Below are 19,576 nucleotides of genomic sequence, written 5' to 3'. Positions count from 1 at the left end.
GGGATGTTAATCAGGTCTTGCTTGGGATATGGTTGTGGAGGTTTGGGACAAAGGAAGGAAGGCTATGGCGGGAGGTTGTTGCTGGCAAGTATGGGGTCCAAATGGGTGTGGGATAAAGGAATCCTTCTTCCTTATACGGGGCGCTTGGGTTGTGGAAAGTAATCCATAGTTGCTCCTGACATTTAGGGAGGGGGTTTCTTTCGTCTTGGGTGAGGGGTCGTACATCCGTTTTTGGGAGGGCACTTGGTGTGGTGATAAGCTTCTAGTGGTGCAGTTTCCCATATTAGGTAGCCTGTCCCCATCGAACAACATCATAGCTGATCAATGCTGCTCTGTGTGGGGATTAGGTGGTCTGGGCTCCCCTGTGTAGAAGGGGCCTTCAGGGATAGGAAGTGGAGGATCTGTTGTAGCTTCTTGACATATTAAAAGATCATCAGTGTAGTTACAAATCTAGTTGGTTTCGGTTCACTCCTATGGTCAGATTCGGAACACGCAGTCAAGGTTGAAGGCCAAATCTCAATACCCGTGGAGATATGGTGTGCCCCCTAGAGTTGTAGCCTTCGTATGATTTGTCGGAAGGAAGCGGGTCTCACCATTGATAATCTGCAAAAGTGATCTATGGTCATCCTCATTGTTTGTTTGATGTGTATGAGAGATGTGGAGTTAGTGGATCACATTTTCATTCATTGCCCCTTCACCTGAACGGTCTAGGCCTCGGCATTACCCTCCTTGATACAACTTGGGTGATGTTGAATTCCATAGAAGGATTCATCTTAGCCTAGCATGGTGGAGGAAACGGGAAGGTGGGGGAACGCACTTAGGCGATTAGCTTTATTGTCAAGTCTTTGGGTGATTTGGGGAGAGGGGAACAACCTGTGTTTTCACAACAAGTGTGCTTTAGTGGAGAGTGCAGTTTGGAGGGTCAAATTGCTTGTCTTTGAGTGGGGCTTCTAGCTTGGAAGCCCTTGAGGATTGTAATTTTGAGTTTCCTTCCGTGTATTCTTTCCCTACCTTAAGTTTTAGCCTTTGTAAGCTTTTTAATAAAATTTTGTTATCTTTAAAAAAATTAAAAACTTTTGTGCGCTCAAATTGGGCCACGACCACGTCGCATGGTTCTTAGCCCATCCGGGGGGTCCCACATGTTGAGTTGTCCTTAGATATTTTTTAAGAGATGGATCCTATGTGTTTTTCCTTTGTTTGTAGCTTATTTCTTCGGAATCTTTATGTATTTTGAGGGGGATTTTGTTAAGAGTCCAAAATTAGTTTTTTTTTTTTCCAGTAATATTTTCCAAGTAGGAGTCGTCTTGTGGGTCACCACTTAAAACAAAAAAGGGAACATTATGGCTCATTAAGTCATTTTTATTCATTGTGAGGCCCACGGAGGTGTTTGCCATCCCACTAATGCATCAGGTGTGCCCCACCATGATGATGCAATATGTAAGAGATCAGCTCAATTCAATCATCTTGTGGACCCCACCATCTCGTGTGCACGTGTAAAGTGTCCCACGCCATGATTATGGAACGGCCCAAAAGTTGGCCAATCCAATGGTTAGGTAGGACCCACCATTTGAATTTGTAGTTTTTTGGGCATTTTTTATGGTATGGCCTACCTGATTGTTAGATCAGTTAGATTTTTGAGGTGTCCCATTTTCATGGGGGGTGCACCTATTGTCGAGCCCATTTTTGAAAAGAAAAGTTTTCAAAATGGGCTTTTTACAGTTTAATCAAACCTGTAATGGCTGTATCAGCACTGTAATGGCGCCGATAGGCCCATTTTTTTTTCATAACAGACAGGTTGAGCCCCATAATGTGTAACAGGGGTGATCGTTTCCTTTACGTATCTTATCTTCTTATACGTAACCATTTTTTAACACCATGGCTATATGGCAGTGACAGATTGGAGGAGAATATTCTCTTGCAGAGGGAGAACCCACTAAAAAATCAACCTCTCTGAATTGGGGGGTTTGTGTAAAAATCCGTTCCTCTTCTTTTCGTCTTTCAGATCCCGTTATGTGACCTTTTGTTTGGAATGAGTTGATACTTGATAGATTTTGTCAAACACAAGGCACGAGAGTTCTCCCTACACCAAACACATGGGGCAAGAGGTGGTTAGGATGGTGATCATTGATATTAGCCCACAATCTTAATCTGAATTCGTCGAGAATAGGTAAACACAATAAATTTGAAATTGCACAACTAGATTCATAGATTTAGCTCTTACTGCACAAATTGAATGGCGTCTAACCGTCCACTAGTACATAGCACCGCACCAACTCGATGCAAAGCATTATTACCTTGTGTGATCATAGTATCACACCATGCTTATTGAGCCTCGCTCCTAATAGGTTTCAAGGAATCATTCCCCAAAGCAAGAGAATCTCTCTATTCATAAAGACTTCAATTTTGCATTCAACTCTTCATAGAAGAGTCTGTACATGTGTATATACTTTTCACAAAGCACAAGAAACCCAAATATAATCTTAGACATTGACTAAATTTAATCCTAGCCATCTATTTTAATAAAATATAAAAAGACTAAAATATTTCAAAATCCTGTCACAGCTCACAACTAATACGTGCGATTCATGAATTGGGGCATAACTTGATTCGTGTCAAAACTACATTATCATGGGCTAGTTTTCTAACACAATAAGCATTCAAATGGGACTGACATCACGCCATCTAGATTTGTTTGGTACCCAAACAGTGACCCCAATATCACCATTGATATTTGAACTGGCTGTCTCGGTCATTGTGGCGTGATCACTGTGCCTATATCATCTTTAGCATATTTCTTATCGAAATTGCTGTTAAAGAAAAAAAAAAATTCTTATTAAGAAATGTTAACATGTCCATGAATTCTTTCCCCAGTCCACCAGTCAAATCTTTTTTGTTGGTTCTTTCTTCTGATCCGTTTGCAGATCATTCTATTGGTCTTTCATCTAATCCAATAGGCAATTCTTCAGTCAATCCATGCACCGTTTCATCTGCATATCCATCCATCCTCTGATCTCCTTTTGCATGGGCTTCATTATGAATTTCTTCATACCCTTCAGGAATAAATATTCCTCATGGCATGATGGATGGCATCTCCATTCTGTTATCTGTGGTCTTCTAAGAAGATTGTAACAATGGTCCATGGGAATGGCCATTCACCACACATCTTTAGCATAGTATTCCCCAAGGAATATGTCACAAGATAATGTCTGGTTGGGTATTTTTCACCCTTCGGAGAAGTTTTTACTGCTTCCACGGAGATGAAGTTCTCACAACTATTTCCATCGATTACTATCCTAGTGATGTGCCTCTAGAGTTTTGAGAAGGATTGAGAAGGATGTTGCCCATGGAATTCAAGGGGGTGGAGGAAATGGGGATGTGCCTCTGGAGTTTGAGAAGGATTGAGAAGGATGTTGCCCATGGAATTCAAGGGGGTAGAGGAAATGGGGATGTGCATCTGGAGTTCTATGTGATCGTTGTGTACCATTGAAACTGAAAGGGAAATTTTATAGGATGACTATAAGACCAGCAATGATTTATGGGACAGAATGTTGGGCAGTTATGGAACCACATATTCATGGGATGTGTAGCTGAAATGAGGATCTTGAGATAGATGAGTGGTAAGACCAGTGTTTGAGTTGTCGGTATCGTTACAAGTTTCGCTGGCTAGGGATAAAGATATAATATCGTTATCGCCGATAATATCGCCGATAACCGGAAATTCGGAGAAAAATATGATAACAGTGAAATTTTTTCATGAAACTTCAAGACATGCCTAAATACACATATTTGTATATTTAGAAATTAAAAATTTGTAAAAAAATGCATTAAATAATAAATTTTCATTTAATGGAGCCCAAAAAAGCATACATTTCCATAAGAAATTACTCTAATAATAACCAAAATAAATTTATCTTAAGTTTCAAGTTGACCACACCATATGAAACAGTGGTAATAATAATTTCAACCATTGAAATCTTCATAGGGCCCAGTGATGTTTATTTGTCATCCAAACTGTTCATAAGATCACAGGGACATGGTTGAATAAAAAAACGGAAATATCATGTTGATACAAAAAAATTGTGGCCCCCGATAATTTTTCAGTGGTAAACATTCAATTCACACAGTTTGGTGTGGTCCACCTAAGCTTTGGGTATGCTTCATTTTTTTGCTTATGCCTTAAAATCATCTAATAAAATGGATGGACTGAGTTGGATCAAATACACAATTACTATGGGCCTATATTTTACTCAGTGTGCAATTCACTTCATTTCGGCGCAGTCCGGAGCGAATTGGCAGGTGCACCTCGTACTAGCTATTGACATCAGCAAGTGATATGCGTCTGATCATGAGGTGTGTGTTATATCCAAACCGTTAATCCATTTGAAGAGCTCGCCTTGAGCCTTTAGACGAAAAATAAGACAAATAACTATGAAGTGGACCACACTGCAAAAACGAGTGGGGGATTGAACGTCTACCATTGAAATTCTTTTTGAGGTCACAAAAGTTTTGGATCAGTATGAAAATTGTTTTTCCACTTCATTCAGATGTTTGTATTTTTACGAACAGATTGGATGCAAAATAAACGTTATAGTGGGCCCTACAAATTGTTTAACAGTAAAAATCATTATCTCTGCTGCTATCTATGGTGCGGTCCATATAATCTTTGGATATGATTCATTTTTTGGATAATGCTCTAAAATGAACTCTAAAAACAGATTAACGGTGTAGATATATTAAATACATCACTGTGGGGCCAACGTAACGTTGATCTCCTTTGAACCGTTCGTACAACTCGGAGCTCGAGGAGCGTCAGTGCTGGACTTCGCAAGACACGTACCTACAGCAGCTATATAGCTGGTGTGAGGTACAGTAGCCCATCCGCTTCTGATGGAACCCTAACTGTGGGGCCCATTATGAACTATGTACCTTACATCTGCACCGTCCATTATATATGAAGGCTTATTTTAGTGTGTGATATAAAAAATGAACCAGATTCAAATCTTCAATGGACCACACCACAAGAAACTTTGTGAATTGAACGCATATCATTAAAAACTTCTTGGTGGCCACAGAAATTTTGAATCAAGCTGATATTTATTTTAACCCTTCATCCATGCCTTTTTATATTTAAAAAAAGGTTTGATGACAAATAAACATCACTGTGGGGCCTAAGAAGGCTTCAACGGTGAAAATCATTATTCTTATTGTTTCTTGTGGTGTGGTCCACTGGAGCTGTGGATATGCTTTAATTTTGGGATTTACCCCTAAAATAAACTAGAAAAATGAATGGACGGCGTGGATAAATCACATACATTCATGGTGGGCCCAAAAAGTTTACTCAGTACGCTGAAGTGCACCGTGCGCCTGTTTGCTTCCGCTGAAGCATAAAAGCAAAAAAAAAAAAAAACAAAAGAAAAAAAAAAGGGTTTCGTCTGCGAAGAAGGTTTTCCAGCGAAGAGGGGCGATTTTCGACGAGGTTTCAAGCAATCTCCCTAAATTTCTGATTTTTCGCCGAAATCATGTGTCTGTGGGTCACACGAGACGAGCGCTGTCGATTGCTGCCCATGAAATTCTTTGCTTCCGAGTTCCGATCAACCATAAACCAGGTATTACTGAAATCAAAGGTTTAATTTTCCATTTTTACCTATTTTGTCGGAAAAAATCAAAGATTATCGAAGATATCGCCGATATTTCGCCGATAATCCAGAGAGAAACGAAAAATGGGGGTTTCGGTGTCGCTAGACTAGCGAAACTGATATTATCGGCGATATTATCGGCATTTCGTCGACAATGCGAACACTGGGTAAGACAAGGAAGAATAGAACTAGAAATGAATGCATTCTAGGGAATTTAGGAGTAGCACCAATAGGTAATAAAATGAGGGAAATTAGACTTGGATGGTTTGGTCATGGGCAATGGAGACCAAGAACTGCGCCGGTTAGGAGTGAGTTGGTGCAAGTTGAAGGCTCTGGAAGGGGCAAGGGGAGGGCCCAAAAGGGCATTGGTGGAAGTAGTAAGAAAAATACTTGATGACCTATGGTCTAACGGAAGTTGTGGCCCTTGATAGAGTGGAACGGCAGAAAAGGATTCATGTAGCTGACCCCAATTAGTTGGGATAAGGCTTGTATGATGATGATGATGACCACCCTAGTGATGCTTGTGTCATAGATCTAGTTCTAAACAAATCATCTTGTAAATCCATGGTGTCTATGGACATTGAAATCTATCGCAAGGAATTGAGCTTGCTCTGAAACCAAATTGATGCAATGATGAATGCTACTAATAGAAGGAACAGAATCACATGTCAGGTACATGAATTTGTTGTTCATCTCTGATATGGTTAGCATCATACCAGCTGGCTTTGATCATCACTCCCAAAGAGTTGTGGAATCATTCCCCAAAGCAAGCCTCTCTATGCATAAAAAACACCAATGCTTTATTCAGCTATTCATGGAGAGTCTTTTACAAGCATATTTATTTTTTCCAGTGCAAAAGAAGCCCTAATCTAATAAAAATGAGTCACTAATTCTAATAATAACCATCTATTCTAATAAAATATTAAGAATGAGTATCGTATATCCGGTCACAACCATGTAGGCCTTCCATAGATGGGTCATAACTCAGTTCACGGTAGAGTGAGATAAACACACGAAATAATAATCAGAAGCCTGCATTTGAAAATGGACTGTGAGAACAGACGTATTTACTCTCATGCAACATTTTCACACCATGCCAAGAATTTCCTTGACCTCCATGTAAAGCTTTCACTGTGTTTCTTCAACTCTTTTTTATTGTTTTTTTTTTTTTCCCTTCTGTATTAATTGTAGTGCAAGGTTCGCTTTTCCCTTTGGAAAAGATTCTAATGTTTATGAGACTGGCAAATTGTCATATTCATTTCTTGTGTTTGTTCACTTGTATGTCATTTGAACTTATGGCCTGAATTTCTTTGTTTCACTCGGCATAATGAAGATGCGTATGACAAGACAGGGCAACTGTATGCCATCTCATGCAACATTAATAACTCTTTTATTTCAACTCTCTGTGTGTGCGTGCGTGCGTGTTTATTTTAGTGCAAGGTTCCCTTTTCCCTTTGATGGAAAAGATTCTAATGTTTCCGAGACTAGTAAATTGGTGTATTCATTTTTCTTGTATTTGTTCACTTATATGTCATTCTAATTCCTGGCCTGAATTTCTTTGTTTCACTCGGCATAATAAAGATGTGCATGAAAGGGCAACTGTATGCCGTCTCATGCAACATTTTCATCACCAACTGCAGGAAGGGAAATGCCGAGGCGATTTGCATGAGGAGAGGGTGAAGAGGTGATATTCAACACGTGCCGATGTGGCAAACATGTGTGAGATCTGGAAACCTGTCAGGCAGATTCCTTCATGAACATGCCTCACCCGCTGATCCACTCATCAAATGGGTCATATGTGTTCTTGAAGATAGCCTGTTTTGGTCATCATTTTCTCACCATTGTTTTTTTCCCCTTTCACACACACATGGACTTGTTGATTGTACAGGTTGTGGCCATATTGAGCATACATGTACTGTGGCCCACCTGTGATTCATATTCTGTCACAACACTGCCGACACCTATGATTTAAGTCCAAAAAGGGCATTTAGTGATTTTACTCAATATACTAATAAAAAAGGGTTGGGGTGTGGATGCCTACCATAATTGTTTTCTCCCCACATTTCGTCTTCTATTTATCTCACCTTGCATAATCAATCTCTAGACCTTACAGCCCTCTTGATGAGTGGATTGGCTTGATTTTTTTAAATGGATGTTTACAGTGGGACCCACTTGATGGATGTCCTGGATCTCTCACACCCTGTGAATTGCCTCGTCAATCTCTATTCCCTCTAATCACCTTTGGTGCTTCTACTGCAGAAGACAATCTACTAATTATCAGTGTCATAATTATCAAATCCTTGTGCGAGCTATTTCGGGTCTGCTTTACAAAACGTTTACCACCACCATTCAAGAAAGAAAACAACAATTAAAGCTTGAAAGCTAGCCTCACTTTAAGCTCTACCTAACATTGTTCGTGCTCAATAATTTGTGCCAACTGTATCTTCTCATCTGTTTTATCCTCTGCAGCTTCCGCCTGAGGTGGAGTCGGCTCTACTGCAACAAGTGATGAGCCTCACACCTGAGCAGTTGAGTTCCTTGCCGCCGGAGCAGCGGCAGCAAGTACTTCAGCTCCAACAGATGCTCCGATGAGTTCTGCCCAGACATTTTTTTACGGTTTCCTGATCCCCCTTATGCCAACCACAGAGGGGTAGCAGCAGAATGTGGATGACGGGTGGACGTCAATTGGTCTTAATTATTATGGGGCCCGCCTTTCTTCCCAGAGCTGTCTCTGTATTCATCAATGTAAAAACAGGTCACGGTAGGCTAGTTTCATCCATTAACATCATATCAATCGTAGAATGCAGTAATTGGCCTTGTTCCTCAAGGAGAATCTTGTTCTGATTATTTTCGTGTAACAGGAAATTCAATTTGTCAATGGCTGGCTTGGGTCGAAAAAAGATGTGTATGTGTGTGTGTGTGAGAGAGAGAGAGAGAGAGAGAGAGAGAGAGAGAGAGATCAGTGCTGTTTGTTTCTGCTTTCCTCATCTCGCTGTTCTTGTTGGCTTGGAGCATGAATTCAAATGCATCTATTGGATTGAGTTTTCCTATTCTTGATATCTTTCATGTGCGTGTGTATTTACTGTTAAAGGGATGCAGATCTCCAGTTTAAGGGGATGGCCGTTTTCACTAGGTATCCCTGCAATAAAAAAGGTCTCGGCTATTCTTCTCCTGTCAAATCCCACATTGGATTTCATTTGGCTTTGCCAGTGGATTCCAACTCGTTTCATACGCCCCTCGTTTGATTACGTATCGAATGGCACTGGAAATATAAAGAGCCCCACCATGGGTGGACCATGCCCCAAAAATCTCCCAAACTGAAAGATCCTAGCCATTCTATCTTTGAATTGAGTGCTGAACTTTGTTATTGAATTGTTTCCTATATGTCCAGGCCACTGATTGAGCAGACAGGATTGATCCACGAGGGGGTATTTTCCACCATGGTCTGTCCACAAGAAGGCCCAACAGATGAATGGTGTTAGTGAACAGAAGAATCCACCGCCTAGAAGTAGAAGCTCACAGCGGCTTCAAAATACATCCTCATTTTGAGATTAATGCAAATCTGTCTATTTTGAATTACACGATCCTCATCCTGAGGGTATGTATTGGGCACATGGTTTTGGTAATCCAGCCTGTTACTCTGATGGCCACATCGTTGTTGGACCTTGATCTTAAGTTTTTTTTTTTTTTTTTTTTTTTTAAATTTTTTATCATAGCAAATCCTTCAATTGGTACCCAAGTAAATAGAGTGATTGGATGGTTAGAATCTTCAAGACTAGAAGTTTTTGGATATGTTCCATCTCTATTGGCCCATGAACATCAACACTGAAAATACCGGTATAGCTCATAAACATCAACTAAAGTAACAATAATGGAAACATGCGCACCCGCCCCCCCTGCCCAAAAAAACAAAAAAACGTACAAGGTTGTAATGCAATTTTCACGAGCTGGTACTGCAGAGGAGCAAAGGAGGTGAGCAATGGCAGTGGGCTTGGTGAGGGAAACCCTAACCAAGAATTAGGGGTGCGACATGTGCAGGTTGGGCTCAGGTTGACCCAACCTAACCTCAAGAGGACACAACCTGCAACCTGCTCCAACCTGAGGTGCCCAACCTCAAGGGGACTCAACCTAACTCGACCTAAATACATGTGATTATTTCCAACCCAATGCAACCCGACTGGAATTTGCTCAAACCAAACCCAGCCCAACTTCCAATCAAGGTTGGCATTTTACAACATGAACCCAACCTGAGGACCCTGACAACCTGATCAGAACTCAGGTTGGGTGAATTGGGTACGGTTTGACCCAAAACCCAAGTTGCAGCCTTACCAAGAATGGACAGAGATGATCCTCAAACGAATGAAACAAGCCAGATTTTGATGGTTGTGCATGATACAGGTAACCCCTCTCCTGATCTTCACACACGAAGATTCTTTATTAGAACTCTCACGATGTGACCCGCCTCACGTTCATGAGAGCACTAGCCCGTGCACATAAGACCAATTAAACTTGATATTGTTGTCTTTACCAGAACAACACATCCATAGGATGGAGCACAAATAAAATGAGGATGTTGAGATGAATGAATGGCAAGACAAGAAATGATAAAATTAGATATAAATCCATTTAAAGGAATTTAGGAGTATCACCGATAGGTAACCAGATGAGGGGAACTAGACTTAAATGGTTTGGTTATGTGCAATAGATACCAAGAACTGCGCTAGAGATATCTGGCTGTTATGGTTTAAACCAAGTATCATTGTGGAAGCGTCTCATGTGTCTAGCCAAGTATTACATGCTACCATTTCCTATGCCAGTCGCAACCCCACTACTAGACAAACTATAGAGGGATTTACGTTATCTCAATGATAATTTCTCCATCCTGTGGTGTGTCATTTGTGACTTTAACTTTGTTGCACACTTGTAGACACCCCATCCCCAACAAACTGTGCATTTATCTCAAACCAAGAAAAATGACTTAAGGGCTTGGAATCTTTAGAAAGCCTACCCATCTAACCCATAACCCAATTCATAATAAATCCCAAGGTCCTACAAAGCCAATGAACCTCATGGAGAAACTTGGAGATAAAACTCCACATGAGAGGCTTTCTATTTTCGTAACTTGAAAACACACCGAATCATTAGGAGATTGCTACATGCTGTTGTGACCAAAGTGGACAAAATTGCATAGAGGACCTCAAATGTTTTTGTGTTCAAATATGCAAATTTACAAAAGGATGGCAGTAATATTTCTACCAATATCTATACAGATCCAAAAGGATCCGAAGATCTCTCTCAAGATTTTCCTGAATAGTTGTAAAGAGAGATCCTTTGAACAAGTGACAATAATATTGCCGCCCAAGGTTCAAAAGGACAGCTTTTCTCTCCATGTACCGAAATTACCAATTTCATCACTTATCAAGTCAATCCCATGATGTCGCGTGACTCCTATGCAATCAGATCCCTTACATGGTGTGTTTGCCCTCCAAGTTGCCATTATTTACAGTAAAAATTGGGCCAACCTCTATTTGCCCTCCAAGTTGCCATTATTTACAATAAAAATTGGGCCAACCTCTATAAATAGAGACCCCCTCCCATTGAGAAAAGAAGGGGACTTGTAACATCGCCGATTTTTGTCAACTTGAAATTCAAAAATCCTTGAATTTTTTTTTCACTAAAATTATTTTATTTTATCACCTAGTGATCCTTAATATACGATCCTAACAAATATGTGGGTATTACAATTAAAAGAACTGTACAAATTCAATTAGACACCTTTATAAATTCATCGAATACACCCGATCACTTAAATCTTAGGTCTAGCCTTGTGATCTAATTATCTAAGGCCTCGATCTAAGTGAATTGCCGTTGATTAATTAGAATAACTGTAATTTGATAAAGATCTGCCTAATTCCAAGACAACTAATGGTTTAGATCTTAATTATCCCTCACGTCTAAACCAAATTGACCTAATCACTCTCTTACCCTAAAAATCAATGATTTAGGGTGGTTAGAACCAAATCACCATTTTTGTTAATTGTGAATAGGTTATACTATCAACTTAGCTAATCAAATCCATAACCGTTGTACATAAGAAATCTCGCTATCCAATTTATTTCAGAAATGATTAGATTAATCAAGTTCTAGAATGCTCATTAATAGACCACTAAACTCATAACTATAGAAAGACGTTCGTCTAAGCGGGCTTGACATCCATTGCAGGATGAACAATCAAGATTGCGTACCGAATCATTCAACTTAGACTCATGAGGTGAGCACATGAGATGTATGAATCTTCGTAGAAACTGTCAGAAAGTTAAGTTAGCTGTGCACATCCAAACTTACCTAAAGTTGTTGCTTTCGAGCTATTACTTTATGATCAAATTTAGAGTACTAACCTAAGTTAATATCCTACAAGTATCCATACAGCCGCGACCCCGATCAATGATCGATAACCATTGAACTAACTCTTCATTATATCCACCGATCATAGTATCTAAATTGTGAGGTGATCGAAACCATATGTAGATTATCACTAGGGACAACTATCGTATAACATAAATTGACCTGTATATCTTGTAGTGGACCCCAACAACCAGAAATAACCTTCCATAGGGTTATAATGACAACTACTTGGTCCTTAGGGCCAATTGAACCATTTCTGGCACTATAAAAGCCCAGTTTTGGATAACACCTTCACTCCATATGAATTGCCCTTGGTTTAGTGAGGAAGAGAGAAAAAGTGGAAGAGAGAGAAAGAGAGAGAGAGCTCTTGGTGTATTCTTGTCAATATTTTCCTCAAGCAAACTCTAACTGTTACTTAAACCTCCGCCGAATCCACCTTTACTTGCAATCGTAGATAAGAATTTTTTCTAACTTTTTGATATTATAACATCAGTTATAAATTTCTAGTTATTAATGGTATTTCCTTGAATTGATTTAGGATTTTGTGATTTGCCCCAAAAACTCTAGCCCTAAGTGCAATTAGGTGGCACGAGACCTTATTAAGGTACAAATAATTTCTTTTAGGTTTTCTTTTATCAACCATTGATAGTCTTAGATAATGATTCTAGGTTATTATTAGAATTTCATATGCTATTTGTACTTGAATTGCTTTATTATTGCAACACCTAATGTTATTTGTCGTTCGTAGTCAACGAGTTTGATGAAATGCTTGAATAATATGAAATTCCTAATGTTAGAACTCTTTTATTCTATTTATTAAGTGCAGTTGATGTACATTGTATTGTATTAATTTGTACATGTGTTCAATTGATATACCTTACCGTGGTATTAGTTGAAAGAGAAGAAGAGATAAAGAGAAAAGAGAAACATAGTGAGGATGGAGCTTTTGGTGATTCTTGTCAAGATTTTCCCTCAAGTAAACCTTAACTGTCGCTTAAACCTCCTCCGAATTTGCCTTTACTTGCAATCAAAGATAAGAAATTCTTCTAACATTTTGATTTTACAACATTACTCGTGGATTTCTAGTTAGTGATGATATTCCCTTGATTTGATTTAGGATTTGGTGATTTTTCCAAAAATCCAAACCTTAAGTGTAATTTGGTCACGCTAAACCCTACTAAGGTGTGGATCATTCATTCTAGATTTTCTTTTATCAACCCTTGATAATGTAGGATAATAATTGTAGGTTGTTAGAATTTCATATGTTATTCATTCTTAAATTACTTTATTGTTGCAACACCTAATGTTATTTGTTGTTGGTAGCCAACACGTTTGTTGAAATGCTTGAATAATATGAAATTCTTGATGTTAGAACTCTTATATACGATTTGTTAAGTGTAGTTGATGTACATTGTATTGTATTAATTTGTACATGTGTTTAATTGATATACCCTGGTATGGTATTAAATTTCTTTGTGATTATGATTATGTATTTGATAGTCTAAATTGTTGTTGTAGTGTATTGAGCTCCACAAATTATTTAAGTGGATGACTTATTTTGGCTTGACGATCCTACACTTATACGGTCAACCGAGGTTGAACACGTATGACCAACAATAATTAGAATTACACAGGATGCTTTGCACCCAATGTTAGTTTTATCAATGATCCCTGTACTCAATTGGATTAGTCTAATGCAGAGTCGATTATTCATATGCTTGATAATTGTACAACATTCAATGGAATCTATGATACCACATTTATCATTTGATCTAAGTTCATTCATAACCATTAATGTGTTGCAATCCTACAAAGACTAATGAGCTGGGCATGGTGGTATAGGACACCGTGTCCAACCTGTTGGTATATGTTGGGGTGACGAGCCTCCCTATAATGACCAGTGCATACTAATGAAAGTGACTCACCATATCACAATATGATATATAGTTGTTAGTGATATTGGTGACAAGCCTACTATGCAGTTATAAGAATCAGGTGACAAGTCCTTTTCGCGTTGATTTAGTGTTGGTTGACGAGTCCTTACCTTTTTGAAATTGTCATTGGATGAAAATAAAGAACTCTTATCATTGAAATGATCATATATTTTGGACAATAGGTGATAAAGCTTGAATTTGATCAAGGGACACTAGTGAGGAGCTGGCCACGTGATTCAATTAGCGACTCGTGATATAATAGTGGTATCTTAGCTTTGCCAATATATTATTTGAATTTGGATTAATAAAGAACTGGCCAATCATGCATAACATGACATCTGTTGGTAATGATAGTGGCAGACCATATTACAATAGGATAAATATTTTTGTGGAGGATGGTGTTGACGGTGGTGAGTTACATTACAATAACATATATATTTTGTGGACGATAAAGTTGACGAGAAGTATTACAATTGTTGTTATTCTCGAGGTATACATCTATATATCATGCCATTCATGCATTTAATAAACCCAATCATAAAACTGTTTGTTTTGTTATGCTATCACTACCCACGCTTGATTTTGTTGATAATATGTGTAACTTAGGAAAATGGTACCATTAAGTTGATGGCTCACTCTCACCTAGAATGGTATTTTAAAATGAGGCGTGCCTGGACTTTGTTGATGATGTCTCGTATTTCCAGGCCTTAGATATAGCATACACTGACACGCTTCACTACAGTGTTATTAATGGAGTGTTGGGTAGATACATTTTACTTTTTGATTAATGTATTTTTGGACATGTATATTGGGATCCCCAGTTGAGTGGACTCCATGGATTGAGGTTGGATGTATGTATATTTTGGAGACTTATATTCACTATTTAGTTTAGCTCTTATGATTGTCGGGGTGATCAAAGCCTTACGCAGATCACCACTTCGGACAACTATCCTATAACATATATCAACCCATACACCTCCTAGTGGACCCCAACAGCTAGAAACAACATCTCATAGGGCTACAATACCAATTACCTATAATTTAGGGCTTAAGAAACATGTTTTGACACTATAAAAACTCAATTTTGGAGAGCCCCTCCACTCCCCACGAATTTTGCCATAGGTTTTGGGGGAAGGAAGAGAGAAAGAGGGAGAAAGAGAAGGAGAGAAAGATGGAGTGAGTGGTAGGAAGCTTGGATTGAGAGATTATTGCTCTTTGTTTGAAGGACCGCTACAATACAATCCTATGTGCTACCTTATCCTTTGTCAAATCCACCCCTTCCAAGAATCAGAGGTAAGTTCCACACCCCACCATTCAATTCAAGCAATCTAGTGATAGATCTTTGTTCTCATTGAGTTCTCCTTTTATTTGAATTAGGAATAAGAGTTTTTTTCCTAAAAGCCCTAACCCTAAGAGCGATTAGATTGCGTGAAACCCTTCTATGGTGTGGAGCTTTCTTCTACGTTTCCTTTTTCAACCCTTAATAGTGTTAGATAATGATTTTTCATTGTTGTTAAAATTCCATACGCTATTTATGATTAAATTATTTTATTATTGCATCCCTAATGTTAGTTGATGTTAGTAGCCAAAATGTTTGATGAAATGCTTTATCAATGTGAAATTCCTACTATTAGAATTCTTTTATGTTAATTGATAAGCGATGTTGATATATGATGGATTGTATTGATTTACAATGGATTTTACTGATTCATACATGTGTTTTATTGTTATACCCTAGTATGGTATTAATTTGTGTTGTTGATACATGTTGGTTTGTATTGATATACGTTGGATTGTACCGATTCGTACACGTGTTCAAGTGATAATCCTCGTGTGGTATTAAAATATTTTGTGATTATAATTATGTATTTGATAGATACTGCATTGCTGTCGTTGTGGATCGAACTCTGCAAATTGCTTAAGAAAGTGGATGATCCACCTTGGGTTGGCTATTCCAAGCTTATATGGTCGACCGAGATTGAATACGGACGATTCACAATAGTTGGAACTATACGAGATGCCTTGCTATATTGTGCTATGACTATCTATGATTAATTGTGTTGATAACATATATAACTTAAGAAAATGGTACCATTGAGTTGATCACTCACTCCCACCTGGGACAATGTTTTAAAATACTAAGCAGATGATGTTATCGTTGCAGGTACCATCGAGGTCTTAGATGGGAAAGTGTAGATCAGTATGCTTCATCGCTGCGATGATTTGGAGTGTTGGGCGGAGACTTTATATGTTACGCTTTATTCATTTTGGACTTATATATTGGAGTTCCGAGCTGAGTGGACTCTGTTGATTGGATGGATGTATGTATATTTTGGATTAGTGACTCAACTGCACGTATTTTTGGACTTTCATATATTGTTTTATTTAACTCTTATGATTGTTTAGATGCCAATATAACTGCACAGAGAAATCACGCTTTCGCAAAACAAAAGTTCACACTCGAAATATCGGGGATCAAGTGCATGCTTGACTCCTAAAATTATGGGCATGACACTAGATTTAATTCTAATTTAGTTCTCATTAAAGCCAAATTAGAGATTAATAGGGGATTAACACTTACCTATCTAACTGAGTCGACTCAAGTCCATGACTCGACCTTGAACTCAGGCCCAACAGAGAGATTTGATGAAGCCTATGCCGAACTCGACTCACGCATGACATTGGCTTCTCCTAATATCAGTCAGGACTCTCCAGACTTGATATGCATAGAACATTGGGTCAAAATTTTTGAGGCTTGAAAGAATTAGAGAAGATTTCTATGCTCGAAGATTTTCGGTCGGGGAAAGCTCAGGACAGCTCACCTGACCTAAATTTGGTGAAAATTGTCCGACATAATTCGAGAAGGGTGCTAGCAACGAACGCTTTTTAATGACTTGGCTATTCAATCTTTTGAACTAATTGAGATCGAAATTGGAGAAGGAGATACGAACGGAGAAGAATAACCAATCGATGAAGGAATGTGAAACCATTCTGTTTCAATAGAGGTACGGGAAATGGTTCTTAAGTCAGCGAAACTCAGCCCACGATTATCCAGAGCATCGAAATCTGCACCCTCTCTCTCACTTTAAAAAATCCCTCTCTCTCTCTCTCTCTCTCTCTCTCACAGAGCTTTGAAGGGTTAAGAAAATGGCTTGAATGGGAAAAAAAAATGAAAAAAAAGCTTTTATAGCCATCAAATTCCTAATTCAGTGGTCCGTGGGTACATTACCCGCGAAAAGACAGGAACCAACGGTTCTATTGCTCGAACTGACATAACCGAGACTCCACCTGGTTTATGTTTTTCATAGTTGGTCAAACCGACAGAGGCCATGTTCGCCTCACAATTAAACTCTCTGATGTTTTAAGGTTGCATGACTGATCTCATGACTCTATCAGTCTACCTAGAGTTGAATACTTGATTTAACTTGGACTTTTATTGAGTTTTAGGATTATAGAATTCAGGTTTCACCTAAAATTTATAAGTTCTTTGAGTTAAAACGAGAGTGTGCATGTGTGGTTGCATAATTTAATCAAAAGGTTTTATAGAAACCCTCAAGGACATTTAATACTCGAGTGTTGGAAGACTAGGGTGTTACATGATCTACCTAAAACTTGAATCATCTACATTTTTGGCATCACATCCTAAAATAAGCCGTAAAAACAGATGGACGATGTGGATATACAATGCATACATTGAGGTGGGTCCCTATGGTCAGGGTCTCACCCACATTGCTGGTTCTAGGGTCAACGCAACTTGGGTGAGACCCTAGAACTAGCAATGTGGGTGAGACCCTGAATGGACTCACCTAGATGTATGCACTTTATATCCACGTTCATATGTTTTTTCCAACTTATTGTAGGCCATTGTCCTACAGATAAAGCAGATAAAAATATTAGGTGGACCACACCACATGTAACAATGGTTAATGACCATTGAAAACCTGTTGTGGGCCATAAAAGTTTATATTTGTTTTTCTTTTCATATATGTTTGTATGACTTGATCATTGGATGGCCAATAAACATTATGGTGGACGCTAGGGAGCTTTTAATGATGGGAGTTCATTGACCATTGATTCCTGTGGTGTGGTTTGAATCATTTTCATTTTTGGCAACATATTTTAAAATAAGCTGCAAAAACAGATGGAGTGTGTGGATATACAATGCATACATTGAGGAAGCGCATCTTGAGTGAGACCTCGAAACCATCCCTATAGGTGAGACCCTAACCATAACATAGAAGGCCACCTCAATGCATGCATTGTATATACAATATATACAATCCATCTGTTTTCCAACTTATTGTAGTCCATGGTTAAAAAAAACTCAATATGAGCTTGATCTAAAACTTTTTGGCCCATAAAAGGTTTTCAATGGTTATTAACCATTATTTCCTGTAGTATGATCCACCGGATATTTTTATGTGGTTCATTTTTGGGACCATGGCCTACCATAAGCTGTAAAAATAAAGGAACGCGTGGATATACAATGCATACATGCAAGGTAAGTCCCTATCGTCAGGGTCTCACTGACATTGCCGTAATGCTGGCTACGGGTATCACCTAACTTGCGCTACTCCAAGAGAGGGGGTTTGGTTACTACCCCACTTGTCTCGAGCTAGGGACAAGCTGGGGTTCTGATGGGTTACCATGATGTATGGGTTTTATCCACACCGTCCACCTATTTTTTCATACAATTTTAGGTCATAATTCTAAAAAATAAGTAGATCTAATTCTCAAGTGGTCAATATATTAGGGGTTAAAATTCTACTGTTGAAAACTTCACGAGGGCACAAAAGTTTTGGATCAAGCTAATATTGGTGCTTTCCCTTCATCCCGGTCTATATGACCTTATGAACAAATTGGATGGAAAATAAACATCACTGTGGGTAAGGAAAGTTTCAATGGCGGTCATCATCAGCACTGCTGCTTTCTTGATGTGGTCCACTTGAGCCCTTATTTTTTGTCACACCATAAACTGATATGAAAAAATGGATGGACGGCGTGGATAAAATCCATACATCATGGTGGCCCTTCGGAGCCCTGGCCTGTCCTGAGGTTGGAACAGGAGGGATAGTACCGATCCGCGTCCCCCTTTGATCTGAACGCGGTTTGGTTAATGGCCCCAGCACCAGCCGGACGGATTAGGTACTACCCCTGCCTGTTTGGAACAGGGGAGGCTCTGGGGGCCATCCTGATGTTTGAATTCTATCCACACAGTCTATTCATTTTTTCATTTCATTTTAAATTATCAACTCAAAAATAGAGAAGATAAAAATCTTAAATAGACCACCCATTGGGGATTAAAATTCCTACCGTTGAAAATTTTTCAGGGACCACCGAAGTTTTGGATCAAGATGATATTTGTTTTTTCAATTCACCCAGGTTTATATGACCGTATCAACGGGTTGGATGGCAAATAAAAAACAGGACCGTCAGAAGGTTTCAATAGTGGGCATTCTTAGCACCGCTGCTTCCTGTGGTGTGGTACATTTGAGCTTGGATCGGGCTTATTTTTTATCCAATACTTTAAAATGATATGAAAAAAAAGGATGGACAGTACGGATAAAATTCAAACATTACGATGGCCCCTCAGTGGCCCTC

The 19,576-nt window shown here is 38.9% G+C and overlaps 1 protein-coding gene across 3 annotated transcripts in view; it reads left to right on the top strand.

Annotated features, from left to right (window-relative positions):
- LOC131235587 (cleavage stimulating factor 64) overlaps positions 1–8,686 on the top strand; it is a 41,232-nt gene extending 32,546 nt beyond the window's left edge. For 2 of the 3 annotated variants that reach the window (XM_058232801.1, XM_058232800.1), the window contains one exon: positions 8,106–8,686. In XM_058232801.1, the coding sequence (XP_058088784.1) occupies positions 8,106–8,228 (123 nt within the window). In that variant the 3' untranslated portion in view covers positions 8,229–8,686. Of the gene's footprint in view, positions 1–7,276; positions 7,321–8,105 lie in introns of all 3 variants that reach the window. The other variant, XM_058232802.1, reaches the window with a different exon arrangement.
- Positions 8,687–19,576: the final 10,890 nt, after the last annotated feature.

This window comes from Magnolia sinica, chromosome 19, assembly GCF_029962835.1.
Source record: "Magnolia sinica isolate HGM2019 chromosome 19, MsV1, whole genome shotgun sequence".
In the NCBI taxonomy this organism is placed as follows: domain Eukaryota; kingdom Viridiplantae; phylum Streptophyta; class Magnoliopsida; order Magnoliales; family Magnoliaceae; genus Magnolia; species Magnolia sinica.
Note: the sequence above shows the minus strand (reverse complement) of the source record. Positions and strands in the feature narration are given on the sequence as shown.